At 57.7% G+C, this 27,885-nt stretch overlaps 3 protein-coding genes and 1 pseudogene across 3 annotated transcripts; all 4 read left to right on the forward strand.

Moving 5' to 3' along the window:
* The first annotated feature begins 97 nt into the window (after window positions 1-97).
* Window positions 98-3,937, forward strand: LOC104011919 (protocadherin beta-15-like). The gene has a single exon (XM_009464230.2). It carries the CDS (start codon window positions 184-186, stop codon window positions 2,623-2,625), a length of 2,442 nt encoding a protein of 813 aa, XP_009462505.2. The 5' UTR covers window positions 98-183; the 3' UTR covers window positions 2,626-3,937.
* A 1,163-nt stretch (window positions 3,938-5,100) lies between these two features.
* On the forward strand, window positions 5,101-12,144 carry LOC148055515 (uncharacterized). Its single transcript, XM_087759945.1, has 3 exons — window positions 5,101-7,627; window positions 9,165-9,248; window positions 9,816-12,144. Exons 1-3 carry the CDS (start codon window positions 5,187-5,189, stop codon window positions 12,142-12,144), a joined length of 4,854 nt encoding a protein of 1,617 aa, XP_087616071.1. The 5' UTR covers window positions 5,101-5,186.
* Window positions 12,145-15,004: 2,860 nt separating this feature from the next.
* On the forward strand, window positions 15,005-17,642 carry LOC104021223 (protocadherin gamma-B6). The gene has a single exon (XM_009474735.2). It carries the CDS (start codon window positions 15,135-15,137, stop codon window positions 17,640-17,642), a length of 2,508 nt encoding a protein of 835 aa, XP_009473010.2. The 5' UTR covers window positions 15,005-15,134.
* Window positions 17,643-19,664: 2,022 nt separating this feature from the next.
* On the forward strand, window positions 19,665-22,572 carry LOC148055516 (protocadherin gamma-A2 pseudogene; annotated as a pseudogene).
* Window positions 22,573-27,885: the final 5,313 nt, after the last annotated feature.

Consider the following 27,885-nt stretch of genomic DNA (forward strand, 5'->3'; position numbering starts at 1 on the left):
GGCGGCGAGCGGTGCCCCGTGCAATCCGCTGCCGGGCCACGGCGGCCGCGCTCCGGGCCGCCAGCCGGACTCGGCGAGAGGGAGGGCGCCCGCCCGCCGCGCCGCCGCGCCGCCGCCGGGCGCCGCTTTCGGCGGAGGACCGCGCGGGCGATCGGCGAGACGGAGGCTGTCCGCCGCCGCGACATGGCGATCGCAAGGCAAGTGCTTTGTCTCTCTGCTTTCCTCTCCCTGCCGCACGCTCGCTCCGAGCCCATCCGCTACTCCGTAGCCGAGGAGGCGGAGAGCGGCTCCGTGGTAGCCAACGTGGCGGAGGACGCGGGGCTGGCCCCGGCGCAGCTCGCGGCTCGCCGCGCCCGCCTGGCCTCGGACGACGGCCGGCAGCACTTTCGCTTAGACCGCGGCACCGGCCGCCTCGTAGTGGCGGACAGGCTGGACCGGGAGGAGCTGTGCGGGCAGTCCGCTACCTGCACGCTCCCCTTCGAGCTCCTGCTGGCGAACCCCCTGCAGTTCTTTCGGGTCGAGGTGGCGGTGCAGGACGTCAACGACCATTCGCCCGTTTTCCCGGAGGAACGAGTCACTTTTAAAATCCTGGAAACGAGCAACCCGGGCTCGCGTTTCCCGCTGGAGGGGGCTCGGGACCTGGATGTTGGCAGCAACAGCATCCAGGCTTACAGCATCTCTCCCGACAACGAGTACTTTAGTGTCTCCTTTGGCAGTCGCAGTAAGGGAGACAAATATGTGGAACTGGTCTTGGAAATGCCTCTAGACAGAGAGGAGCAGGCGGAGGTGGGTTTCAGTCTCATTGCCGTGGACGGGGGCTCTCCGCCCAGGAGTGGGACCACCCAAATCCACATTGTCGTTCTAGATGTAAATGACAATGCTCCCGTCTTCACGGAGGAGCGGTACGTTGCTCAGGTTTTGGAAAATGCACCGGAGGGCTCTGTGGTCATCAGCGTGGTGGCAACCGATCGGGACGTGGGAATCAACGGGGACATCACCTATCAGTTCAGCCAAGCAGTGGGCCAGAGCCACTTGGCATTCGCAATTGACCCCAGGAGCGGTGAAATTAAAGTCACAAAGCCTCTGGACTTTGAGGCAGCACAGAATCACGAGCTCAGCGTGCGGGCCACAGATGGCGGGGGCCTCTCGTCAATCTGCAAGGTGTTGGTGGAGGTGGTGGATGTGAATGACAATGCACCAGAGCTGGTGGTCAATTCCTTCAGCAGCCCCCTCCCCGAGAACACATTACCCGGGACAGTGGTCGCCCTCTTTACTGTCAGGGACCGAGATGCTGGCGCCAACGGGAAGATCACCTGTGCCCTTGAAGACCAGCTGTCGTTCTCCCTGCGGCCGGCCTATAAGAATTACTATGAGCTGGTGACCGTGAGCACTCTGGACAGGGAGGAGACAGCACGGTACATCCTCACTGTCACAGCAGCAGACGTGGGGTCACCTCCTCTCACGACCACCCAGACCTTCACGGTGGACATCTCCGATGTCAACGACAATGCACCTGTCTTCAACCAGACGTCGTACACCATGCATGTGCGTGAGAACAATGCCCCCACAGTGCTCGTCGGAGCCGTCAGTGCCGCGGATGCCGACGTGGGGCCCAATGCCAAGGTGACCTATTCCCTGGCACCAGCCCACCCCGCAGAGCAGCCTCCCTGCTCCTGCATCTCTGTGAACTCTGAGAACGGGCAGGTGTTTGTGCTGCGGCCTCTGGACTATGAGCAGGTGAAGCAGATGGAGGTCTTGGTGAGCACCTCCGATGCGGGGTCTCCTCGCCTTAGTGCCAACGTCACCGTCCGCCTTGTCGTGGTGGATGAGAATGACAATGCGCCGCTGGTGCTGTACCCCTCGCAAGACAGCAGCCCACCATCCAGCGAGCTGGTGCCCATGTCGGCTGAGGCAGGGTACCTCATCACCAAAGTGGTGGCCGTGGATGCCGACTCGGGGCAGAACTCGTGGCTCTCATACCACCTGCTGAGGGCCACCGACCCCGGGCTCTTTGTGGTGGGTGCCCAGAGTGGGGAGGTGCGGCTGAGGAGGTCCGTGACGGAGAGAGACACCGTGAAGCAGAAGCTTGTTGTCCTGGTGCGAGACAATGGGCAGCCACCGCTGTCGGCCACCGCGGCGCTGAGCGCACTCCTGCTCAGTGACTTCTCAGACATGCGCCTACCGCACAGCAGCCTGGCCACAGAGGACAACAGCGGCTCCCTGACAACCTATTTAATCATTTCATTGGTCTGTGTCTCACTCCTCTTCCTCACGTCCACGGCAGCCTTCGTTGCTCGCAAGATGTGCAAGAGAAAGGAGCTGAAGGGTGGGCGTGTGGTTCACGGCGCTGGCAACTTGCAGAGCGGCCTGGCTGACGCTGCTACTGCAGGGACCCTGTCCCACGCCTATTGCTACGAGATCAACCTCACGACAGGCTCGGGCAACAGCGAGTTCAAGTTCCTGAAGCCCATCCTCCCCAGCCTGCCACCACAGCACTGTGGCACGAGTGGGAGCACTGACGGCAAACGAGATTTCCCCCGTGGCCCTATCACCACGGAGGACATGGCACCAAACAACGCCGGGATGCTCTCTGCAGAAGAGTTCAATAGTCTTTCCTTTAACTAGCATGGAGTCAGCGCAGCCAGAGGCCTCATGCCTCCTGATCGGAAGGGAGCTGGGCTACAACACGTGGCAATGGTTCCTCCAGACGAAATCTGCATTTGCAATTGGTGTCACCGGTTTCCCTCCAGTTCTAGGTCAGAAGAAAGGTTGTCTCCCCCTCCAAACAAACAAACAAACAGACAAACAAACAAACAAACAAACAAACAAAGAAAAAACCTAAAGGCTCCCTCTCTCAGGCAATAATATCTTTCAGCTCTGCTACAGCCATTTCTGAAATGCTTTGAGAGTGGGGTTAGTCCCAAGGGCCCCAGCTAAGTTCTTGTCTCACTCGCTGTCAGGCAAGACCGTGGACCTTTTATTCTGTGCTGTACTGCGATGGCAAGGTCAGGCAGACAAATCACATGCTTACTGAAATGCAGGTAGCCCTCGTCCTAGGTCAGAAAAGCAAGGAAGTTGTGAGTAGTGTGTTACAATGTGTTGCAAGCGTGGGGCTCTTTCTTCTCTGGGTTCGGGATGTCTCTGTCTGAGCTGTGTGGGCTCTGTGTGTTTTGCCCCCTGGTCATTATGTCTGTCCGGACAGCCGTTGTGTGTCTGCATATGCTGCACAAAGGCTGCCCGGTGAAGCAGGGAGTAGCTCACATCCAGCCGTTGCGATGCACGCAATTGCAGCTCAGCAGGCAAGAAGGCTGTTTTGACCCTTTGAATACAGAAGTCTCACGTTCTCTAAGGGAGAGCAGCAAACCGCACAACAAGATCTTCCTTTGGCCCGTAAGGGGAGGGTTGCGTGGGCTGTCTCCTTGGGATTGCCTTGGAAATATGGCAGCACTAGCGGTGTTGGGACAGGCTGTAACCGTACAGAGCTGCGAGAACATGGTCATTGTCTTTGAGTGGATTGTATGAAAACGCCACGAGGTGCTTCAAAGGACTGTGCCTGAAGGTCGAATCGAGATGAACTTGGAAAAGGGCCCTTGAGTTTGGTCTCATCCTTGTTGTTCCGGAATTCAGAGGCTTCTTGATGGGAGTGGAAAGCTGTCCCGATATGATTTTCTGCGTTTGTGTTAGAGCATTTGCATCCTCCTTTTTGCCCTTTCTCCTTCTACCCTGCAGACTGTCTTTGAGCATTGTCTTACCTACTCCTCTTGAGAAGGACTGTCACCCCATGTGTAATAACGGATTGCTTGACTGCAGGCAGTGTGGCAGGGAATAGCTGGAAAGCTTCGCGCTGTGTTGTGCCGCAGTTATAAACTGTACCGTTGTAAACCGGGATACCCTTGTGTGTAAAAGTGAAATAAAGAGAACCGCTGAATGCCTTGTGTGGAGAGAGTCTTTGTGGAGATGTTCTTTCTGGGAAAGCTCTGTCCAAGCTTTCAAAAGGCCGGGAGGCTTTTTTTTCTCTCATTTTGTCCCTTGGCTGAGGTAAAGTTGAACGGGTCCATTTCCTCGCTTTGGAGACGCAGCCGATAGAGCATTCAGTAAAACTGTGGGGATCGTGGATTTGCTGGCAGGCCTGTATGGCTCTTGTGAGCCCTGAGCTTCTGGCTGCAGCAGGGCCCAGTTCGATCGAGGTCAGGGGAAACTTGGCGGCTACCCCAGCAGGGGCCCTGGGTGTGCAAAGGCCTCTGCAAAGGCGTGAGGTGGGGGCAGTGACCTTTCCAACTGACCCAAGAGCTCCAGCTGCGCTGAGGCGGGCGAGGACGAAGAAGTGCGGTGCAGCTGGCAGCCCGCTGGCGAGAGGGAAGGCAACGCGGGCCGCACGGCCCCTCCCGCCGTTGAGGCGCTGGACTGGCCGGCCGGCAGGCGCGTCCACGCCTGAGCCTCGCTGGGAGCCGCCTGCGTTCCCCGTCGTCAGCCTGAGATTCCCGAGGAGCCGTAGTGCCGTGCCGTGCTGCTACCTGCGGAGGCTGTCGCCCGGCTGCTCGACCGGGGAGCGCGGCTCGGTGCCGCCGGGCTGAGCCGCCGCCCCACGGTGCCGTGGGAAACGGGTTGTGCTCGTCTCGCCGCCGCGTTTCTGCAAGGGCGCGGACTGGCGCCCCGGCAGCCAAGCGCGCCCGCCTGCCCGCGGGCTCCGGGCAGCGGGGAGCGGGGCAGGACGCGGGGCAGCTGCCGGCGCCGCCCGTGCGCTCGGACTCGAGCGGCGGCCCCGCAGGGCTCTCGGCGCTCCTTCCCGGCGCTTCCCGCCCCGGCGCGGTGTGCGCGCGGGTCCGTGCGCCGGGGCGAGCCGGCAGCGCGGGCAGCGGGCGGCGGCGGGCGCAGTCCCGCCGCGGGCCGCAGGGTGGTGCTCCCGGCCAAGGCGGCGCCGAGCGGCTGCGGGCGGGGAGGCGGCCGAGCCCAGCCCGGCCGAGCGCAGCCCAGCCCAGACGAGCCGGGCAGCGGCGGCGAGCGGCGGCGAGCGGTGCCCCGTGCAATCCGCTGCCGGGCCACGGCGGCCGCGCTCCGGGCCGCCAGCCGGACTCGGCGAGAGGGAGGGCGCCCGCCCGCCGCGCCGCCGCGCCGCCGCCGGGCGCCGCTTTCGGCGGAGGACCGCGCGGGCGATCGGCGAGACGGAGGCTGTCCGCCGCCGCGACATGGCGATCGCAAGGCAAGTGCTTTGTCTCTCTGCTTTCCTCTCCCTGCCGCACGCTCGCTCCGAGCCCATCCGCTACTCCGTAGCCGAGGAGGCGGAGAGCGGCTCCGTGGTAGCCAACGTGGCGGAGGACGCGGGGCTGGCCCCGGCGCAGCTCGCGGCTCGCCGCGCCCGCCTGGCCTCGGACGACGGCCGGCAGCACTTTCGCTTAGACCGCGGCACCGGCCGCCTCGTAGTGGCGGACAGGCTGGACCGGGAGGAGCTGTGCGGGCAGTCCGCTACCTGCACGCTCCCCTTCGAGCTCCTGCTGGCGAACCCCCTGCAGTTCTTTCGGGTCGAGGTGGCGGTGCAGGACGTCAACGACCATTCGCCCGTTTTCCCGGAGGAACGAGTCACTTTTAAAATCCTGGAAAGGAGCGACCCGGGCTCGCGTTTCCCGCTGGAGGGGGCTCGGGACCTGGATGTTGGCAGCAACAGCATCCAGGCTTACAGCATCTCTCCCGACAACGAGTACTTTAGTGTCTCCTTTGGCAGTCGCAGTAAGGGAGACAAATATGTGGAACTGGTCTTGGAAATGCCTCTAGACAGAGAGGAGCAGGCGGAGGTGGGTTTCAGTCTCATCGCCGTGGACGGGGGCTCTCCGCCCAGGAGTGGGACCACCCAAATCCACATTGTCGTTCTAGATGTAAATGACAATGCTCCCGTCTTCACGGAGGAGCGGTACGTTGCTCAGGTTTTGGAAAATGCACCGGAGGGCTCTGTGGTCATCAGCGTGGTGGCAACCGATCGGGACGTGGGAATCAACGGGGACATCACCTATCAGTTCAGCCAAGCAGTGGGCCAGAGCCACTTGGCATTCGCAATTGACCCCAGGAGCGGTGAAATTAAAGTCACAAAGCCTCTGGACTTTGAGGCAGCACAGAATCACGAGCTCAGCGTGCGGGCCACAGATGGCGGGGGCCTCTCGTCAATCTGCAAGGTGTTGGTGGAGGTGGTGGATGTGAATGACAATGCACCAGAGCTGGTGGTCAATTCCTTCAGCAGCCCCCTCCCCGAGAACGCATTACCCGGGACAGTGGTCGCCCTCTTTACTGTCAGGGACCGAGATGCTGGCGCCAACGGGAAGATCACCTGTGCCCTTGAAGACCAGCTGTCGTTCTCCCTGCGGCCGGCCTATAAGAATTACTATGAGCTGGTGACCGTGAGCACTCTGGACAGGGAGGAGACAGCACGGTACATCCTCACTGTCACAGCAGCAGACGTGGGGTCACCTCCTCTCACGACCACCCAGACCTTCACGGTGGACATCTCCGATGTCAACGACAATGCACCTGTCTTCAACCAGACGTCGTACACCATGCATGTGCGTGAGAACAATGCCCCCACAGTGCTCGTCGGAGCCGTCAGTGCCGCGGATGCCGACGTGGGGCCCAATGCCAAGGTGACCTATTCCCTGGCACCAGCCCACCCCGCAGAGCAGCCTCCCTGCTCCTGCATCTCTGTGAACTCTGAGAACGGGCAGGTGTTTGTGCTGCGGCCTCTGGACTATGAGCAGGTGAAGCAGATGGAGGTCTTGGTGAGCGCCTCCGATGCGGGGTCTCCTCGCCTTAGTGCCAACGTCACCGTCCGCCTTGTCGTGGTGGATGAGAATGACAATGCGCCGCTGGTGCTGTACCCCTCGCAAGACAGCAGCCCACCATCCAGCGAGCTGGTGCCCATGTCGGCTGAGGCAGGGTACCTCATCACCAAAGTGGTGGCCGTGGATGCCGACTCGGGGCAGAACTCGTGGCTCTCATACCACCTGCTGAGGGCCACCGACCCCGGGCTCTTTGTGGTGGGTGCCCAGAGTGGGGAGGTGCGGCTGAGGAGGTCCGTGACGGAGAGAGACACCGTGAAGCAGAAGCTTGTTGTCCTGGTGCGAGACAATGGGCAGCCACCGCTGTCGGCCACCGCGGCGCTGAGCGCACTCCTGCTCAGTGACTTCTCAGACATGCGCCTACCGCACAGCAGCCTGGCCACAGAGGACAACAGCGGCTCCCTGACAACCTATTTAATCATTTCATTGGTCTGTGTCTCACTCCTCTTCCTCACGTCCACGGCAGCCTTCGTTGCTCGCAAGATGTGCAAGAGAAAGGAGCTGAAGGGTGGGCGTGTGGTTCACGGCGCTGGCAACTTGCAGAGCGGCCTGGCTGACGCTGCTACTGCAGGGACCCTGTCCCACGCCTATTGCTACGAGATCAACCTCACGACAGGCTCGGGCAACAGCGAGTTCAAGTTCCTGAAGCCCATCCTCCCCAGCCTGCCACCACAGCACTGTGGCACGAGTGGGAGCACTGACGGCAAACGAGATTTCCCCCGTGGCCCTATCACCACGGAGGACATGGCACCAAACAACGCCGGGATGCTCTCTGCAGAAGAGTTCAATAGTCTTTCCTTTAACTAGCATGGAGTCAGCGCAGCCAGAGGCCTCATGCCTCCTGATCGGAAGGGAGCTGGGCTACAACACGTGGCAATGGTTCCTCCAGACGAAATCTGCATTTGCAATTGGTGTCACCGGTTTCCCTCCAGTTCTAGGTCAGAAGAAAGGTTGTCTCCCCCTCCAAACAAACAAACAAACAGACAAACAAACAAACAAACAAACAAAGAAAAAACCTAAAGGCTCCCTCTCTCAGGCAATAATATCTTTCAGCTCTGCTACAGCCATTTCTGAAATGCTTTGAGAGTGGGGTTAGTCCCAAGGGCCCCAGCTAAGTTCTTGTCTCACTCGCTGTCAGGCAAGACCGTGGACCTTTTATTCTGTGCTGTACTGCGATGGCAAGGTCAGGCAGACAAATCACATGCTTACTGAAATGCAGGTAGCCCTCGTCCTAGGTCAGAAAAGCAAGGAAGTTGTGAGTAGTGTGTTACAATGTGTTGCAAGCGTGGGGCTCTTTCTTCTCTGGGTTCGGGATGTCTCTGTCTGAGCTGTGTGGGCTCTGTGTGTTTTGCCCCCTGGTCATTATGTCTGTCCGGACAGCCGTTGTGTGTCTGCATATGCTGCACAAAGGCTGCCCGGTGAAGCAGGGAGTAGCTCACATCCAGCCGTTGCGATGCACGCAATTGCAGCTCAGCAGGCAAGAAGGCTGTTTTGACCCTTTGAATACAGAAGTCTCACGTTCTCTAAGGGAGAGCAGCAAACCGCACAACAAGATCTTCCTTTGGCCCGTAAGGGGAGGGTTGCGTGGGCTGTCTCCTTGGGATTGCCTTGGAAATATGGCAGCACTAGCGGTGTTGGGACAGGCTGTAACCGTACAGAGCTGCGAGAACATGGTCATTGTCTTTGAGTGGATTGTATGAAAACGCCACGAGGTGCTTCAAAGGACTGTGCCTGAAGGTCGAATCGAGATGAACTTGGAAAAGGGCCCTTGAGTTTGGTCTCATCCTTGTTGTTCCGGAATTCAGAGGCTTCTTGATGGGAGTGGAAAGCTGTCCCGATATGATTTTCTGCGTTTGTGTTAGAGCATTTGCATCCTCCTTTTTGCCCTTTCTCCTTCTACCCTGCAGACTGTCTTTGAGCATTGTCTTACCTACTCCTCTTGAGAAGGACTGTCACCCCATGTGTAATAACGGATTGCTTGACTGCAGGCAGTGTGGCAGGGAATAGCTGGAAAGCTTCGCGCTGTGTTGTGCCGCAGTTATAAACTGTACCGTTGTAAACCGGGATACCCTTGTGTGTAAAAGTGAAATAAAGAGAACCGCTGAATGCCTTGTGTGGAGAGAGTCTTTGTGGAGATGTTCTTTCTGGGAAAGCTCTGTCCAAGCTTTCAAAAGGCCGGGAGGCTTTTTTCTCTCATTTTGTCCCTTGGCTGAGGTAAAGTTGAACGGGTCCATTTCCTCGCTTTGGAGACGCAGCCGATAGAGCATTCAGTAAAACTGTGGGGATCGTGGATTTGCTGGCAGGCCTGTATGGCTCTTGTGAGCCCTGAGCTTCTGGCTGCAGCAGGGCCCAGTTCGATCGAGGTCAGGGGAAACTTGGCGGCTACCCCAGCAGGGGCCCTGGGTGTGCAAAGGCCTCTGCAAAGGCGTGAGGTGGGGGCAGTGACCTTTCCAACTGACCCAAGAGCTCCAGCTGCGCTGAGGCGGGCGAGGACGAAGAAGTGCGGTGCAGCTGGCAGCCCGCTGGCGAGAGGGAAGGCAACGCGGGCCGCACGGCCCCTCCCGCCGTTGAGGCGCTGGACTGGCCGGCCGGCAGGCGCGTCCACGCCTGAGCCTCGCTGGGAGCCGCCTGCGTTCCCCGTCGTCAGCCTGAGATTCCCGAGGAGCCGTAGTGCCGTGCCGTGCTGCTACCTGCGGAGGCTGTCGCCCGGCTGCTCGACCGGGGAGCGCGGCTCGGTGCCGCCGGGCTGAGCCGCCGCCCCACGGTGCCGTGGGAAACGGGTTGTGCTCGTCTCGCCGCCGCGTTTCTGCAAGGGCGCTGTTGGCTCACGCTGGTCCGGAGGGCGTGCGGCGGCCGCCGGAGAACCCGCGAGCCGTGGAGCGAGCGGCGGGACTGAAAGGTCCGAGTCTAAAGCTGCGCGGTGGGAGCGAGCCGAGACAAGCTGCTCGGGGGAAGGCTCGGCGGGAGGAGCGCGGCGACAGCGGTGACCGGCAGGCCGGCTGCGGTGGGCGGAGGGGCGAGCGGGCAGCTGCTGCCGGGCTTTGCAATGGCGGAGAGAGGAGGACGGCGGGGCCGGCGGGAGCGAGCCCTGCTGTGGTGCGTCCTGGTGGCGGCGTGGGAGGCGGCGTGGGGGCAGCTGCGCTACGTGGTCCCCGAGGAGCTGCCGAAGGGCTTGTTCGTCGGCGACGTGGCCAAGGACCTGGGGCTGCAACTGCCTGCGCTCCGTGACCGCGGCGTCCGCATCATAGACAGAGGCAGGACGCAGTATTTCGCCCTGCACGGGAAGACGGGACATTTGGTGACGGCGGAGAGGATAGACAGAGAGCAGCTGTGCCGGCAGGTGCAGAAATGCGTGCTGCGCTGTGAGGTGATAGTGGAGGGGGAAATGGAGGTTTACGGAATCGAAGTGGAGATCACGGACATTAACGACAACGCGCCCAGCTTCCGAGAGGCAGAAACGGAGCTGAGAATGAGCGAGACGACGGCCCCGGGATCGCGGTTTCTCCTGGCCAGGGCTCACGACCCGGACGTGGGGTCGAATTCCCTGCAGAGGTACGAGCTGAGCGGCGACGAGCACTTCGCGCTGGCCGTGCAGGCGGGCCCCGGCGGGGAGGAGCGTCCCGAGCTGGTGCTGGCGAAGGCGCTGGACCGGGAGGAGGCGGCGTTTCACGAGGTGGTGCTGCGAGCGAGCGACGGCGGAGAGCCGGCGCGGACGGGCACGGCGCGGATCCGCGTGGCGGTGCTGGACGCGAACGACAACGCGCCCGTGTTCGGCCAGGCGGAGTACACGGTGCGTGTGGCGGAGGACGTGCCCGTGGGCTCCGTCCTCGTCACCCTCACAGCCACCGACGCCGACGCCGGGATGAACGGGCACGTGAAATACTCGCTGAAGAAAGTGTTGGACATGGCACTGGAGATGTTCGAGCTGGACTCTGAGACGGGAGCGATCACGCTGGTGCGCAGCCTGGACTTCGAGGAAGGCGACTCGTACGAACTGGAGGTGCAGGCACGGGACGGAGGAGAGCTTTTCGACACAGCAAAAGTCGCGATCACGGTGACGGACGCCAATGACAACGCGCCCGAACTGACAGTGTCGTCGGCACTGAGCGCGATCTCTGAGGACGCGCCGCCGGGGACGGTGGTGGCCCTGGTGCACGCACAGGACCGGGACTCGGGGGCGAACGGGGAGGTGCGGTGCAGCCTCGCCGAGCGGCTGCCGTTCCGCCTGGAGAGGTCGTTTGATAATTACTACCGCGTGGTGATGGCGAGGGAGGTGGACCGGGAGGAGGTGTCGGAGTACAACGTGACGGTGCGGGCGGCGGACGGCGGGTCGCCGGCGCTGTGGAGCAGCACGGTGCTGGCGCTGTGGGTGCTGGACGTGAACGACAACGCGCCGGTGTTCGCGGAGGCGCGCTACAGCGCCCGGCTGCCCGAGAACAACGCGGCGGGCGCGCTGGTGCTGATGGTGCGGGCGGCGGACGTGGACTGGGGGCAGAACGCGCGCGTGCGGTACCGGCTGTCGGAGGGGCGGGTGCGGCTTGTGATCGTGGACGAGAACGACAACGCGCCGCAGGTGCTGTACCCGCCGTCGGCGTCGGCGGCGGGCGCGGGCTGGTCGGGCGTGGAGCTGGCGCCGCGCTCGGCGGAGCCCGGGGCGCTGGTGGCCAAGGTGGTGGTGGTGGACGCGGACGCGGGGCAGAACGCGTGGCTGTCGTACGAGCTGGCGAAGGCGACGGAGCCGGGGCTGTTCCGCGTGGGGCTGCACAGCGGCGAGGTGCGGACAGCGCGGTTCCCGCTGGCCCGCGACGCGGCGCGGCAGAGCCTGGTGGTGGTGGTGAAGGACCACGGGCGGCCGGCGCTGTCGGCCACGGCCACGCTGACGGTGGTGCTGGCCGAGAGCGTGGCCGAGCTGCTGTCGGAGCTGGGCAGCGCGGCGGCGGCGCCAGGCGAGCCGGCCGGCAGCCTGACGCGGTGGCTGGTGGTGGCCGTGGCGGCCGTGTCCTGCCTCTTCCTCGCCTTCCTGCTGCTGCTGCTGGCGCTGCGCCTGCGGCGCTGGCGCCGCTCGCAGCTGCTGGCGGCGGGCAGCGGCGCCTTGCGCGGCGTGCCGGCCTCGCACTTCGTGGGCATCGACGGCGTCCGCGCCTTCCTGCACTCCTATTCGCACGAGGTGTCGCTCACCGCCGACTCGCGCAGGAGCCAGCTCCGCTTGTCGGGCGGCAGCTGCTGCGACACCCTCCCGGCCCGGCCGCCGCCTGAGGCAGCCGTCTCTATGGGAGATCACCTTGCCGAGATTGTTAGCCAAGTTTCCTTTCAGGTCCGTTAATTTTTGTTAACCCTCCTTTTTTTACGCGGTGGTTAGTATTGTTAGGGTAGCCATGGACATTTCAAAGTGCATGGTTTTCAGGCTTGGAAATCACGTTTTACAATGTTCGCCAGCTCCTGAATGTCACCTCCTGAACGTGTGCTGAGTCTGCTGTGTGTGTCTTTTATGCCATGTTCTGTACCGCCTGGGCAGAGTTCATCGTATCTAGCTTTTTGTAAGGCTTAAAGGTTCTGTTGCATGTGCAACTGCACAGGGAAATTTCTGTCTCTAGGTCTTCCTCTGACATTTCCTTGAAATTGTTTAAGGTCTTCCTAGTACCCCGTTCCCAGAATTTCATTACCATCCCCTTTATCAGCTCTCAAATGCTGGTAGAATTTGGAACTTTGCACCCCAAAAGCCAACATCACTCAAGTCTTAGGTGACTTGGAAATCCTCCTTTAACAAACGAATTAATCAGTCCCATGTAAGGACACTGACAGTTCTACATTTAGATTCGTATTACATGATGAAAAATTCTTCTGATATCTCATCGAGTTTTTTCACCCTGCTGGGCTTCGTGACTTAATCTTTGGATTCGATACAAATGTAGTTGTCAATTAGTGTACAGGCACAGACATCGAAATAGAGGATATTTACTAGAATGCAGATGGAAAATGTCTTCAAGCAAAATACTATTCGTCACAGTCTGTTTATCGTGCGTCTAATTTGGGAATGCGAGTTAATTTGAGAATGTAAAATATTTTATTCCTTGATTTCCTTATAGTATCAAAACATTTTTTCCTGCCAAGCATGCCATTCTGTTCTGAAAGCACATCTACCAAACAGACTGTCTCGGAAGCAGCCTTCCTTATTTTCTCCATTACTGGTCTTTCATCATGGACTGAAAAGGCTTTTAGGGCTTCAGGAATATAATTAATGAATAATATTACGTTGCTCTATTGTTTGTTATTCTGCTATTTAAGCTGGTGACACATTGTATCGTTGCATTTTAAACAAAGTAAACTAGTGGCACATAAAAATAACTGCTACCAATCTGAGAGAAAATAATACTGCAAGGTTCCCGGTGAAGGTCTGCACAGATTTTTTTGTGCTGATCCTAGATCTTGCCAAAATATCGTGACTTTGTACAGGTGCTTTTGTGTGTGGCGGGAATGTAAGCTGAGACATAACCTAATGCTTCACATGAACTAACCTTGTGGTCGTTACTCCTTTCTGCTGCCATCCATCAGACACAAACTCACATATGGTATGCATGTAGGAAGAAAATGTTTCCCTCTCTGGTGCAGGCTGGTTCTTAGCTGCGTCCTCCTGGGACTTAACTGTGCTGTTGCCCGCCAGCTTGGGTGCCAGGGGGAAGAGAAAATCCTGGAACTAGGAGATGCCAATCTCTGCTTGGAAACAGCGAATTGGAGGGTACTTCGGTGTGCAAAGATGCATGAAAATGTGTGTCTGGGTTGTGATAGACAATTGTCTCCATATAGGAGGCAGTGAATTGACCCCGACATGTTTCAGCAGAGTCTCCCCATCCCTATATAAATATCCACACCCTTCTCTTGACCTCATATAGAGATGCCCACATGCCTGCTGCCTCTTGGCTCCTGAAACACTACAAATTCAAACCAACTTCTCGTTCTGATAGGTTATTCATTTGTTACCGTGAGTTGTGTATAGGTGCAGCTGGAGGAAAAGAAGTTATCCTCCGCTGGATGAATGGCCAGAGTTAGCAGGAAAACGTATTTTCTAACGACACCTTTCTGAGAAGAGGAGGATGTCTTCACATTGGCATCTACAGAGACTCAGCGTTGGTGTATATGTGACAGCTACTCCACCAGGTAGGTAGTGTGGAGGGTTTTCTAACCGTTTCTTGTCTTGTAATGGCTGGCTTAGGAGATGAGGACGTGGTTTGTCAGAGGCAAAGACGGAAGAAATTCGGGGTTGGGTTGTATGGCACTGATACGATGATGTCAAAATGTTTTGAATGTCAAAAGAGGTAGGATCCAGTAGGTCTGGTGTGACCGCTGTGGTTTTCTCAGCGACTGGGATTCCCAGCTTTGCTCGTCCATCGGCAATCACTGTTCAGAGTGGGAAAACTAAGTGCTAGCTCGGGATCTCCCAACTATCGAAAATAAAACCACTACCTATGAGCAGTGCTTCAGCGTTCGTCCTGTCCTGCCATTTCTGTCACGGTGGTGAGGAGATGACAACGGGGACACACCCACGTCCTCACCCTGGAGACAAGTAAGATCACTGTGGGGCAGAGATAGAGATCCTGCCCCACATCCTTCGAGCAATGGGGGAGGATTTGTCTTGCAGAATACTTGCAAGTGTAAGAAATTCAGGCAATGGGGATTCCTAGATGCACCATTTCAGCATAGATACGTGTTTTCTGTTTCGTGCTACCAACAAGGCACGAAAGAAAGAAGAAATGAAGAAATTCTTCACCATCAGGGTGGTGTGGCACTGGAACAGGTTTCCCAGAGCAGCTGTGGATGCCTCGTCCCTGGAAGTGTTCAAGGCCAGGTTGGATGGGACTTTGAGCAACCTGGTCTAGTGAAAGGTGTCTCTACCCATGGCGGGGGGGGTTGGAACCAGATGAACTTTAGGGCCCAATCAACCCAAACCATTCTATGAATCTGTGAAAACATCTGCATTTTCCAACCCGCGTGTGAGTGCGATTTAATGACCTGCGTAGCAGGACCTTCGGGCTGTTCTCTTTCTCCCGGACACTGCGGTTCTCACGCACGGACTCAGGGTGTCACTGTTGGCCAAGGCGGAGAAGCGGCTTCGCCTTCGGCTCCTCCCCGGCCCCGGCGCCCATGCAGTGCCGCTCCGCACGGAGCAGAGTAGAGAGAAGCAGGAATCTGCCGACTCAGCCCGTCCTCCGACTGGTAACAGGGATTTCATATATTTATTTCTCTCAGCTACTGATTCAGCTGCTCGGAAAGCCTTATGTAAAATCGTCTGCAGAATACGCTTCAGCAAAGGAGAGAATGGAGGTCCGACCGGCAGCGCAGTGCCGGGCAGCCGCCGGGCGGGTCGCGCTATTGGCCGTGCTGCTGCCGGTGTGCTGTCGGGCGGCGGCGGAGCGGATCCGCTACGCCATCCCCGAGGAGCTGGGCAGAGGCTCGCTGGTGGGGCCGCTGGCGCGGGACCTGGGGCTGAGCCCGGCGGAGCTGCCGGCACGCAAGCTGCGGATAGTCTCTGGTGATGAAAAGCAATACTTCACTCTCGGGGAAGATAATAAAAATCTGCGGGTAAACGAGAGGATAGACCGAGAAAGCGTCTGCGAGGCCGTGTCGCCGTGTGTCCTCAGTTTGGAGGCAGTCGTGGAAAACCCTTTCAATATATTTCATGTAAGCGTTACTATCCAGGATATCAATGATAATGCGCCGCAGTTTGACAGAGAATTTGTTGCCATAGAAATGATCGAGTCCACGCCTCCTGGGGCCAGGTTTCTACTGAGCAGTGGCAGAGACCCCGATATTGGGGCGAACTCATTACAAAACTACCAACTTACCCCCAACCCGCTCTTCAGTCTTGTAGTGAGGGAGAGTCCTGATGGGACAAAGCAGCCGGAATTAGTGCTGGAGAAAAGCTTAGATCGAGAAAAACAGAGAAGTCACCATTTGATACTGACGGCCGTGGATGGCGGGGATCCAGTTCGATCCGGGACTGCCCAGATTAAGATTAATGTGACCGACGCAAATGACAACCTGCCAGTATTCACCAAAGAGATCTATAAAGTTCGACTGCTGGAAAACCTGCCAAAGGGCTCCTTAGCTTTTCAGGTGAAAGCTACTGATGGCGATGAAGGTACAAATGCGGAAATTACCTACTCTTTCAGTGACATCGCAAACAGTGCTCGCCAGCTCTTCACTCTGGACTCCAGGACAGGGGACGTGAAGGTTACAGGCCCCTTGGATTATGAAGAAGGGAAATATTATGAAGCGACTGTTGAAGGCAAGGATGGAGGCGGGCTCAGTGCACACGCCAAAGTACACATAGACATTCTAGACGTGAACGACAATGCGCCAACTGTCTCCCTCCTGCCTATTTTAAACCCGATACCCGAAGACTCCGTCATGAGCACAGTTGTAGCTGTGATCAATGTCCGTGACAGAGACTCGGGGGATAACGGGGAAGTGAGCTGCAACATCGACGGCGATTTGCCTTTCAGACTAGAAGGGTCTTCAGGGAACACCTATAAACTCATAACAGCCAGTGCCCTGGACAGAGAAAAGGTCACCGCTTATAATATTACCATCACTGCCAGGGACAGGGGCAGCCCGGCGCTGTCTAGCCGCGCGGCGCTGGTGCTGGAGGTGTCGGACGTGAACGACAACGCGCCGGTGTTCGAGGAGGCCGCCTACAGCGCCTACGTGGCGGAGAACAACGCGGCGGGCGCGCCGGTGCTGCGCGTGCGCGCGCGGGACGCGGACGCGGGCGCCAACGGGCGCGTGAGCTACTGGCTGGCGGGCGGCAGCGCGGGCGCGGCGCCGTACGTGTCGGTGGAGGCGCGGAGCGGCGCGGTGTACGCGCAGCGCTCCTTCGACTACGAGCAGTGCCGCGAGTTCGCGGTGGCGGTGCGGGCGCAGGACGGCGGGGCGCCGGCGCGGAGCTCGACGGCGACGGTGCGCGTCTTCGTGCTGGACCGCAACGACAACGCGCCGCGGGTGCTGTGGCCGGCGGCGGGCGCGGGGGCGGGAGCGGCGGGGGCGGGCGCGGCCCCGGCGCCGGCGCCGGCGCCGTTCGAGGTGGTGCCGCGGTCGGCCGAGGCCGGGTACCTGGTGGCCAAGGTGGTGGCGGTGGACGCGGACGCGGGGCGCAACGCGTGGCTGTCGTACGAGCTGGTGCAGGCGGCGGAGCCGGCGCTGTTCCGCGTGGGGCTGCACAGCGGCGAGGTGCGGACGGCGCGGGCCGTGTCGGAGAGGGACGCGGCGAAGCAGCGGCTAGTGGCCGTGGTGAAGGACCACGGGCAGCCGGCGCTGTCGGCCACGGCCACGCTGCACGTGGTGCTGGCCGAGAGCTTGCAGGAGGCGCTGCCGGAGCTGAGCGAGCGGGCGGCGGGCGCGGACTCGCCGGCGGAGCTGCAGTTCTACCTGGTGCTGGCGCTGGCGCTCCTCTGCGCCCTGTTCCTGCTGAGCGTGGCGCTGGCCGTGCTGGCGCGGGTGCGCCGGGCCGGGCCGCCCGCCGTGCTGCGCTGCCTGGGCGCGCAGCGCTTCTCCGTGGCCGGCGCCGCCTTCCCGGCCGACTTCTGCGAGGGCACCTTGCCCTACTCCTACAACCTGTGCGTGGCGCCGGGCCGCGCCGTCGCCGTCGCCGAGGGCGCTTGGCTGCCGCCGCCGCCGCCGCTGCCCAGCCTGCCCGCGGAGGAGCTTGTGGGCGGGGCGCCCTGCGGGAAGCGGAGCCCGAGCAGCAGCGCCGGCGCGGGAGAGCCGCCCGCGGAGCCCGACGCACCGCAGGTCTGTAAGCCCGCGCTCTCTCGCTCTTCTCCTTGAGCCTTTCTCAACCCCCGTCCCTATCGCCCCGCGTTTTCCCCGACTGCCGTGAATGGCAAGTGCTGATCCGTGTCTCCGTGAAGAAAGCAACGCACTATCCCCCTTCTGCTCTGAACAGGCAGCTGGCAGCGGCCCTTCTTGCTTCTTCGGTGCTAACGGGTTCAGGTTCACCTGAGAGCTTTTGACCTCAACTCTCGTTTGAGCTGGTAGCGGTGAATCCGTTAAATTAACGATTCTGCATGACAGAGTCGGGAAACCGCTGTACTTGAACCTGGTTGATAGATGGGTGCTGGGAAGCCGTTGCTTTCCCAAAGGAAAGGTGCGTGTGGCTCCATGAGTGGAGAAGTTGCAGGTTGTTGCTCCGTAGTGAATGTACCCCTCTTCCGCCGAGTGCCCGCTCATCTTTTGGAGGAAGGCTGCTGCAGAAATGGCAGCAGTAATGGGACGGAGAAATTTTCCCCAGGCATGATTTTTCCGAGTTCTTTGTACAGTTATTTCCGATTTTAAGAATGAATGCGGATCCTTAGTAGGTAATACTGGACTGAGGAACTGGGTCTCTCAGCCACTTTTTGCGCTAGTTGTTGTGCCTGCCTGTTTTACCAGGGGAGGCTATAGCCATCCTGAGAACAACTCTGAAATGACAAGCACATTCGCCAAATGTCAGCAATTAGGCACTTGAATAAAGTCCATTTGCACCTTTACAAATGGTCTGTAAGGTTCAGAGTGCGCAGCTGTACTTGTCTTCTCCTGCTCTCCTAGAGTATTTTGTTGAAAAGGTGTCCTACCACCATAAAGACTCAAGGATTAGATACAAATTTCACTAATAAGCATCAATCTTTTATGCAATGATATCTGAGAATATCAAAGGCCCTTCATGGTCGTTCAAGCCGTAGAATTACTTCGATGAGTGTACATCTATATATGTGTGTAAACTCTACAAACTGTGAATTAATGTGGCCTATTAAAAAGGGAAATCCCACATGAAAGTCCTTCAACTTTGCTTTTCCAGTATTAGCTGTATCTGTAGCTGTACCAGCATTTCAATGCAATTCAATTGATCCCATCCAGTTCAAAAATGCTGTTGAAAACAGACGCATATCCACAAAACAAGTGCAAAATAAGAAGTTGCAAGAAATCAGTTCTGTCGTAGTGCTGCTTATCATCCTCCCTTTTGCTCGTGTTGGCTACAGAACAGGCACAGGAGCAGAGGCAGCTGTACCTGTTATTCTTCTTGTGCTCGCAAAGGCATTTCCCCTGCAGTTTGCATGGAGCCGAGCAGATGACTCTGGCCAGGTTCACTGCAGGTGCCTCTTGCCTCCCGGGCAGTTGTAGTACAATCAGTGCGAAGGGATCAGGTGACCTGGAGCCTGAAAGCGGGGTGGGTGGGAGAGAAGGAGTTTGGAGCAGTAGGGGAGCCTCCTCCTGTACCGTGTCCCCAGGAAGGTCTTGTCGGGAGAAATGCCAGAGCACAAGGCAGGTGCCGGAGGAAGTCCCCCTCTTCGGGAGCTGTACGGCTGAGGGGGCTTAGAGTCTGTGTTTCAGCTGACTGACCCCGCCTTCTTGAGCCCTTAAATGCCTGATCTCAGTCAGTGATTGCAGATTACTTAATTTGTAGCGTGTTCTGTATGAAGGGAAGTATTGAAAGAAAAGTTCCTGCTGCTTCGGTTAATGAGCCTGATACCTGTGTTTCTCTGGGGTTACGGGTGTGAATATCAAGTTCTGTGTTTCAGAGGGTGTTTTCTTTTCCTATCCTTGTATCAGCCATTCAAGCATGACGGCTACAAAACTTGGTGGTGGGGATTGTGCGTTTGGACTAATAGGATAAAACTCGTAATATTCTGCACGTCATACTTACAAAAATTATGCTACTTTACATATATCACCATTACAAAAACATTTTTCTTATGCGGTAGGAATACCACGCGCACAGGAGTCCTCTGCCTTGCTCCTGGTCGTGATGGCCTGCAGGTTGAAAGATGAGATCGTCTCGGGAAAAGCCACGGCTTTTGCGTCACCGGTGGACGGGAAGCGATGTGTCCGTGGGGGCGGCGCCGTCCCCGCGAGCTGCCCGTGGGAAAGGCCGGGCGGGCAGCGGTCGGTGCCTGCAGTGCCGGGCGGAGGCTGCGGGCGCCGCTGTTGACCGAGGAGGAGCGAGAGGAAGGCCGGAGCGCTGCAGGCAGCCCCGCCCGCTGCGGCCCGGCTCGCTCGCTCGCTGGCTGGCTGGCTCGGCGGCCGGGCGGTCTGCGAGCGTCCCCGCGGTGCGGAGCCGTGCTGCAGCGAGGCGGAGGGGCCGGCGGCAGCGGCCGGGAGCGGCGAGCAGAAGCGGGAGCCGGAGCCGGATCGGGCGCCGGATCGTCGGTGGTCGGCGGGGAGGTGCCGGCGGTGGTGCGGTGCCGGCGGTGCGGCGGCGGCGATGAGCGCGGCGGGGAGGCGGCGGGGCCGGCGGGAGCGAGCCCTGCTGTGGTGCGTCCTGGTGGCGGCGTGGGAGGCGGCGTGGGGGCAGCTGCGCTACGCGGTCCCCGAGGAGCTGCCGAAGGGCTCGTTCGTGGGCGACGTGGCCAAGGACCTGGGGCTGCAGCTGCCCGCGCTCCGCGACCGCGGCGTCCGCATCTTGGACAAAGGCAGGACGCAGTATTTCGCCCTGCACGGGAAGACGGGACATTTGGTGACGGCGGAGAGGATAGACAGAGAGCAGCTGTGCCGGCAGGTGCAGAAATGCGTGCTGCGCTGTGAGGTGATAGTGGAGGGGGAAATGGAGGTTTACGGAATCGAAGTGGAGATCACGGACATTAACGACAACGCGCCCAGCTTCCGAGAGGCAGAAACGGAGCTGAGAATGAGCGAGACGACGGCCCCGGGATCGCGGTTTCTCCTGGCCAGGGCTCACGACCCGGACGTGGGGTCGAATTCCCTGCAGAGGTACGAGCTGAGCGGCGACGAGCACTTCGCGCTGGCCGTGCAGGCGGGCCCCGGCGGGGAGGAGCGTCCCGAGCTGGTGCTGGCGAAGGCGCTGGACCGGGAGGAGGCGGCGTTTCACGAGGTGGTGCTGCGAGCGAGCGACGGCGGAGAGCCGGCGCGGACGGGCACGGCGCGGATCCGCGTGGCGGTGCTGGACGCGAACGACAACGCGCCCGTGTTCGGCCAGGCGGAGTACACGGTGCGTGTGGCGGAGGACGTGCCCGTGGGCTCCGTCCTCGTCACCCTCACGGCCACCGACGCCGACGACGGGATGAACGGATACATGACGTATTCATCTCAGTCCATTTCTGTGAAAGCCTCGCAGATGTTCGAGCTGGACTCTGAGACGGGAGCGATCACGCTGGTGCGCAGCCTGGACTTCGAGGAAGGCGACTCGTACGAACTGGAGGTGCAGGCACGGGACGGCGGGGGTCTTTCTGACACGGCGAAAGTCGCGATCACGGTGACGGACGTCAACGACAACGCGCCCGAACTGACAGTGTCGTCGGCGCTGAGCGCGATCTCTGAGGACGCGCCGCCGGGGACGGTGGTGGCCCTGGTGCACGCGCAGGACCGGGACTCGGGGGCGAACGGGGAGGTGCGGTGCAGCCTCGCCGAGCGGCTGCCGTTCCGCCTGGAGAGGTCGTTTGATAATTACTACCGCGTGGTGACGGCGAGGGAGCTGGACCGGGAGGAGGTGTCGGAGTACAACGTGACGGTGCGGGCGGCGGACGGCGGGTCGCCGGCGCTGTGGAGCAGCGCGGTGCTGGCGCTGCGGGTGCTGGACGTGAACGACAACGCGCCGGTGTTCGCGGAGGCGCGCTACAGCGCCCGGCTGCCCGAGAACAACGCGGCGGGCGCGCTGGTGCTGACGGTGCGGGCGGCGGACGCGGACTGGGGGCAGAACGCGCGCGTGCGGTACCGGCTGTCGGAGGGGCGGGTGCGGGGCGCGCCGCTCTCGTCCTACGTGTCGGTGCAGGCGGAGACGGGCGCGCTGTACGCGCTGCGCTCCTTCGACTACGAGGAGGTGCGCGAGGTGGGGCTGTGGGTGCGGGCGGAGGACGGCGGCGCGCCGGCGCTGAGCAGCAACGTGTCGGTGCGGCTCGTGATCGTGGACGAGAACGACAACGCGCCGCAGGTGCTGTACCCGCCGTCGGCGTCGGCGTCGGGCGCGGGCTGGTCGGGCGTGGAGCTGGCGCCGCGCTCGGCGGAGCCCGGGGCGCTGGTGGCCAAGGTGGTGGCGGTGGACGCGGACGCGGGGCAGAACGCGTGGCTGTCGTACGAGCTGGCGAAGGCGACGGAGCCGGGGCTGTTCCGCGTGGGGCTGCACAGCGGCGAGGTGCGGACGGCGCGGTTCCCGCTGGCCCGCGACGCGGCGCGGCAGAGCCTGGTGGTGGTGGTGAAGGACCACGGGCGGCCGGCGCTGTCGGCCACGGCCACGCTGACGGTGGTGCTGGCCGAGAGCGTGGCCGAGCTGCTGTCGGAGCTGGGCAGCGCGGCGGCGGCGGCGGCGCCGGGCGAGCCGGCCGGCAGCCTGACGCGGTGGCTGGTGGTGGCCGTGGCGGCCGTGTCCTGCCTCTTCCTCGCCTTCCTGCTGCTGCTGCTGGCGCTGCGCCTGCGGCGCTGGCGCCGCTCGCAGCTGCTGGCGGCGGGCAGCGGCGCCTTGCGCGGCGTGCCGGCCTCGCACTTCGTGGGCATCGACGGCGTCCGCGCCTTCCTGCACTCCTATTCGCACGAGGTGTCGCTCACCGCCGACTCGCGCAGGAGCCAGCTCCGCTTGTCGCGCGGCAGCTGCTGCGACACCCTCCCGGCCCGGCCGCCGCCCGGGGAGCCCACGCCGCTGCTCGGGGAGGACCCCGCCGCCGCCGCCCCGGTGAGTTCCTCTGGCCAGACTTTCCTGCCTTTCCTTTCCTGGCCGTCTGCTCTTTTTCCTCTTCCCGCTGCCTTTCCTCTCTGCGTGCAGGTCATGTGAGCCACAGCTTCGTGTACAGAGACTCTCTGTGTTGGTGCCTCTTGCTCATTCAGGGACGTATCTGTATTTTTTGTTCAGCATTCAAGTTGGTGTTGAAGGTAGGAGAAGTGCGGGTACCTTGGTGTTCTCTCCGTTTTCCTCGTAGGGGAAGTCGATGTAAAGTAGCTGTAAATGTAGTGGAAGTGGCGTAAGTTCTTGTGTATCATTTCTGTGCTTCTGAACCTCTCAGAAAATGCACCTCCCGTCCTGGTGTACATCCATGGCCTGATCATGGTACATGCTACAGGGAAGTGGTCTGGGGAACTGGTCTTTTGGTAAGATGTTCTTGCAAGTTGTGAGGGTTAAAGAACACCATGTAGGTCATGAAGAGTTGGAGATGAGAATTGGTGGAGCAGCGCACGAGGAGCTGTTGAATTACAGAAGAGAGATGGTTTGCCCCTTTCCCTGTTCAGTGCCCAGCTGTAGTTTCATGCAATGTGAGTTTTATCTTCTCAAGTAAGTTTGGCCTAAGGCATATGATTCCGGCTGTACTGGGAGCCCCACGAGGTTCTTCCTGCGTGTTTGCAGGTTGTTGTGATGTTCTCAATTAACAGCTGAATTATGTCCTCATGAGAAGTGCCATAATGGGAGCTTTGGGAGGAGCCAGCAGTGTTTTCATTCCCTCCTAAATACCTCAGTTATGTGTCTACATAAATTAAGTGCCATCATCTAGAAGAGTATGTCATGATCCTTTCATTTTTGCATGGTTTAACCTTTAGCCTTGCTCGTTTTCATAGGAAACACACATTGATGGAGGTGTTTCCTTCAGACGTTAATGGAAGAAATGCTCTTGCTTGCCCAATACACATGGTAAGAAGTCGTATTATTCTGTCTGGCTGAGCGGTGCTGTAGTATCATGCCTAGTACCAAGGCCTCTGTCACTGACACCAAGACCCCTTTCCCTGCATGCTGAAAGGGGATTGCACTCCTCTGACAAGTTTGTCTGCAAGCAGTAGCCATGAAAGTGCAAACATGGCTCAGGGGTCCTATTTCTAGGAATTGCTGTGTGAAATGTCACTTTTCCATCTATAAGTCCCTGTAAGACTGTGATGTAGAGTTTCATCGTGGTTGTATGAAGCCTTTCCCAGCCTTGACCAGCCTTCAGATGTTACTAATGGCTTGTACTGATATGAAGGAACTGCTGATGTTTTGTCGGTATTAAAGTTGGTGGAAATGGAAGGCGTGGGAGGGTATTTTTGTCAGGAGTTTCTGGGTTTGGGGCTTGTTATTTGAAGTATGTGCAACACTTCCCTCTGCTGCTTCTCTGTCCTTCCCCGCCATGTCCTGTGTCCGGCGCAGGAGCTTTAGTTACAAGGAAGGCGATGTGTCATTGAGAGACTAGCTGAGTGCTGGTGCCTCTTGCTCCCGGGAGGTGAAAGTGGGATTGTGGCTCACACTTACAGTTGATGTGGGAGGCAGGAGAAAGAAGGCTACTGTTGGCTGGAGTTTTGTTAGAGTGGGGCTCTGTGTTTCTATCGCAGACCAAGTCGTTTCTCATTTTATCCACTGACGTGTAGTACTGTTTTTTTGTGTAAGTATTAGCTCTTCTCCATGGAGCTCTTGCATCATTAGCAAATGGAAGTCTGCATTATTAGCACGTTCAGGGATCTTCCCGACAGCAATTGTGCTTGAGGAGGAATGTTAATGGCCCCGTGTCTAACTTTTCTGCTCATCGTTTCCACTCTTCTCAGCCTTTATGTTTCTTCATGATAATGTGGAGAGCAACGAAATGTCTTTGCCTTGGTCCATGCTGCCGTCTTTGTACACCGGGTGGAGGAATGGGCTGGGCAACAACCCGTCCCTTGACAGTGTCTGACTGCCTGTTGTGAAGAGGAAAGAGAATCGTAAAAGTTGTGTCTATTGGAGGAAGTCTCTGGGTGGCTGTGTGTGATGGGCTACTGGAGGAAACGGGAGATGTATTTTGCCGATTTCCCATCTTTTAAGGTTGACTTATTGGAAAAGGAGCTGGATGTGCCTTGGCTTGAAAAGAGATGCTATGGGAAGAGCCGTAGGAGGGCAGGAGAGGAGAGGTGGAAGGTGCAAGGAAAGATGTAAGGAGGGGGATATTGCCCCTCTGCAGATGTTCACTGACCCAGTCGTTGCTGGAAGACCTCTCTTCTTTTACGTTGAGACTCCTGCTGTTTCTTCCCAGAACAGCAGTGAGCAGAGAAATATGTCTTCCTTCTTCTTACAGAGATGTATAGATATCAGTGTGGAGTCCGTGGTGTGATGGTGGTGCATGTTGAAGAGAAAAGGTCTGGGCAACTGGCCCTTTGATGTCATGTGCTTGCAAACTATGAGGGTCTAAGAGGGTTGCAGATGAGAGTCATGGGAGCTGTTCATGAGGGGCTGTTGCAGGACACAAGAGAGATGGTTTGCTCCTTTCCCTGCTTGGTGTCCAGCTGTAGGATCAGGCAATGGGAGTTTCATTTTCCCAAAGAAAATCTTCTTTGGCTAGAAAGCATGTTTTTCCAGCTGTGTTGGGAGCCCTGGGAGGTTCTTCCTCTGTGATTGCACGTTGTCCTCAGTTCTTAACTAAACAGCTTAATTATGTACTTATTATGACAAATGCTGTGATGGGAGCTTTGGGAAGAGCAAACGGGGCATTCATGACCTACTAAGCACCTCGGTTATGTATCTTCCCTAAGTGCCATAATGTAGAAGAGTATGTTGTGATCCCTTCCTTTCTGCATGGGTTAACTTCTTGACTTGCTCGTTCCCATGATCGGAAGGTGGGCCTTTGTCTCTGAGAATGTGTGGAAGATCACATCTGATATATTTGTCTGACTGTCCTGTATGTGCCTGTCATTTTTCAGCTGTAACGAGAAAGCCTTTCATAGGTGTGTTTCCTTAAAATGTCCCTGGAAGAAATGCTCTTGCTTGTCACATACAAACCGTGAGAAGTGAAATATTGTCCATGGTAAAGGAGAAGGTGTCTGTCCAAGTTTTCTCTGGAGGAAATCTATCTGCAAATGATGAAGGTCATTGACAACCATGCGATCTGTGAAGGGTTTGAGGAGAGTCTTGGGGGTGCTGTGCGTGTGAAGGTATACTGGTGGAGACATGGCATGCGTTTTGTCAGCTCCCAGGGTGTATTGCTGGCCTTCAGCACATGAGTCTGAAAGTGTCTTATTCTTGAATATCACATTGCTCAGACTCCAGCTGGCCAAGTTGTGGATACCTCAGTTTCCTTTCCGGTTGTGGGATGTTTCCTGTGAATGGTAGTTATTGAGCACAGGTTACACTTTAGGTGAAGATTCAAGCATCATGTATCTTCCAAGTTGCCCATGTGCTAAAGAAGGATGATGGCATCTTTGAGTTGATACTTTGATGACCGGGTCTTTATTGGAATTCCATGTTGCTTATGCACTTGAGAACATGATTTGATTCCATGCCTGGTGCCAAGGCCTGTGCCATTCATGCTGTGATCCTGAATTCCCTCTCCTGAAAGGCAATGGTAGTCCTCTAATCAAAAGGTGTTTGTGCAATAACTGTGCATGTACAACACTGATGCATGTGTAGAATGGCTCATAATTCCGGTGTGAAACCTCCTTTATCCATCTGTCGTTCCCTGTAACATTGCGATGTAGAGTTTCTTCACAGTTCTAATTAGACTTTCTTTCAGGCCTTTGTTTCCTGGAAGGCCGTGGCTCCTTTCCCCCATTTCTGGACAGTGCTTTCTGCATTTGAAGCTATGAGTGTTGTTTTGCAGCAGAGACTTAGTTCAGCCACGTGCAACAGAATTTTCAGTGTGAGGAGAATGAAGCAGAAGCTAAAGAGAATCTGTTGCAATTTCCGAGAAGACATAGCATGAGAAAGAGACCCATGATAAGGTGTTTACACTTAGGGTTTCATATTTATGGGAGATGAGCAGGCCACATAGGAGGAAACTTGCTGATGAGAGCTGTTGACTGTTTCTTAAAATGACCGCCCCTTACTATGTAGTCCAGAGGGAGACTTTAGGGCCACATGTGCAGCTTGCTAGGAATGACTTCCAGGTGGTCTCAGGGATGAATTTCAACACCCACACTTGAAGACCAAGAAGACTTGCTGGGGAGTTTCTCTGACAACACTTGCTCTTCTAATGCTTCCTTGCCTTGCTTGTCTGTTGTATGTTTTTGTTTTTCTTTCCCTGGTCTCATACGTACGTAGGTTTACTTGTGATTATCAGCATGGCTTGGTTTAGCAATGCGCTGTGTGCTAGTGCCCCTTGCTCCTGCTACAGGGGGCGTGAAAGGCAGGAGATGTGAGGGTATCTTTGTGTTCTGTTTTTGTTGGGGGGAATAGATGTAAGCATGAGCTTAGTAGAAGTGGCATCTCTGTGGAACAGTGTGTGTGATAAAAGAGGGGAGGAGATTCCCCCTGAAGCAGTAATTTGATGACCCATTCTCTGTTGGATGACCTCTCGTCTCATATTCTGGCCGTTTATCATTTGTGTGCTTTAGAAGCCTTCTGTTTCTTCTGAGAATGTTGGTGAGCAGAGAACTGTACCTCCCTTCTTGGTGTGATTGTAGTGCGTTACCCTCTGACGATATGTTTTTGCCACTCATGAGAAGGTCAGAAGCAAACCTGCAAGTTGTGTAGATTTGGAGAGAAGAGAGGGGAGCTCTGTGGGGGGTAGGTATAGCCGAAGAGATGGTAATTTCCTTGCTTGTCATAGTTAACACAACCGTGTGCCTAGATGGATAAGAAACTGTCTGGATGGCTGCATCCAGAGTTCTAGTCAATGGCTCAATGTCCAGGTGGTGAGTGTGCCGATGATTTGCTGGGGCAAGGGATGGCATCTAGAGGGACCTTGAAAGGCTGGACTTTCAGTGCTGGCAGTACTGGTGGGTGACAAATGGGACATAAGCTGGCCACGTGCACTTGCTGCCCAGAAAGCCAATCGTATCCTGGGCTGCATCACAAGCAGTCTGGTGGTTCTCTTCCTCCACTCTGCTTTTGTGAGGCCCCACCTGGAGTACTGCATGCAGTTCTGGGGTCCACAGTAAAAGAAAGATACGGACCCATTAGAGTAGGTCCAGAGGAGGACTATGAAATTGGTCAAAGGGCTGTGGAACATCTGTGTTATGAAGAAGAGCTGAGAGAGTTGAGGTTCTTCATCCTGGAGAAGAGCAGGCTCTGGGGAGACCTTGTTGCACCTTTTCAATATACAAAGGGCGCTTCTGAGAAAGACAGAGAAAGAGGTTTTACCGAGGCCTGTCATGACAGGACAAGGAGCAAAGGTTTTAAACTGAAGGGGGTAAGTTTAGATTGGAGAGAAAGAAGAAATGT

This window comes from Nipponia nippon, unplaced genomic scaffold, assembly GCF_047370975.1.
Source record: "Nipponia nippon isolate SJK-2023a ecotype South Korea unplaced genomic scaffold, ASM4737097v1 scaffold_21, whole genome shotgun sequence".
NCBI classification, from domain to species: Eukaryota; Metazoa; Chordata; class Aves; order Pelecaniformes; family Threskiornithidae; genus Nipponia; species Nipponia nippon.

Excerpts from the sequence above, each read along its gene's own strand:
- LOC104011919 (XM_009464230.2), top strand. The coding sequence starts at position 184 with ATGGCGATCGCAAGGCAAGTGCTTTGTCTCTCTGCTTTCCTCTCCCTG.
- LOC148055515 (XM_087759945.1), top strand. The coding sequence starts at position 5,187 with ATGGCGATCGCAAGGCAAGTGCTTTGTCTCTCTGCTTTCCTCTCCCTG. Across the intron at positions 7,628-9,164 it reads AATAGTCTTTCCTTTAACTA|CAGGGCCCAGTTCGATCGAG; the intron begins GCATGGAGTCAG and ends TTCTGGCTGCAG. Across the intron at positions 9,249-9,815 it reads GCAAAGGCCTCTGCAAAGGC|GCCGGCTGCGGTGGGCGGAG; the intron begins GTGAGGTGGGGG and ends GGTGACCGGCAG.
- LOC104021223 (XM_009474735.2), top strand. The coding sequence starts at position 15,135 with ATGGAGGTCCGACCGGCAGCGCAGTGCCGGGCAGCCGCCGGGCGGGTC.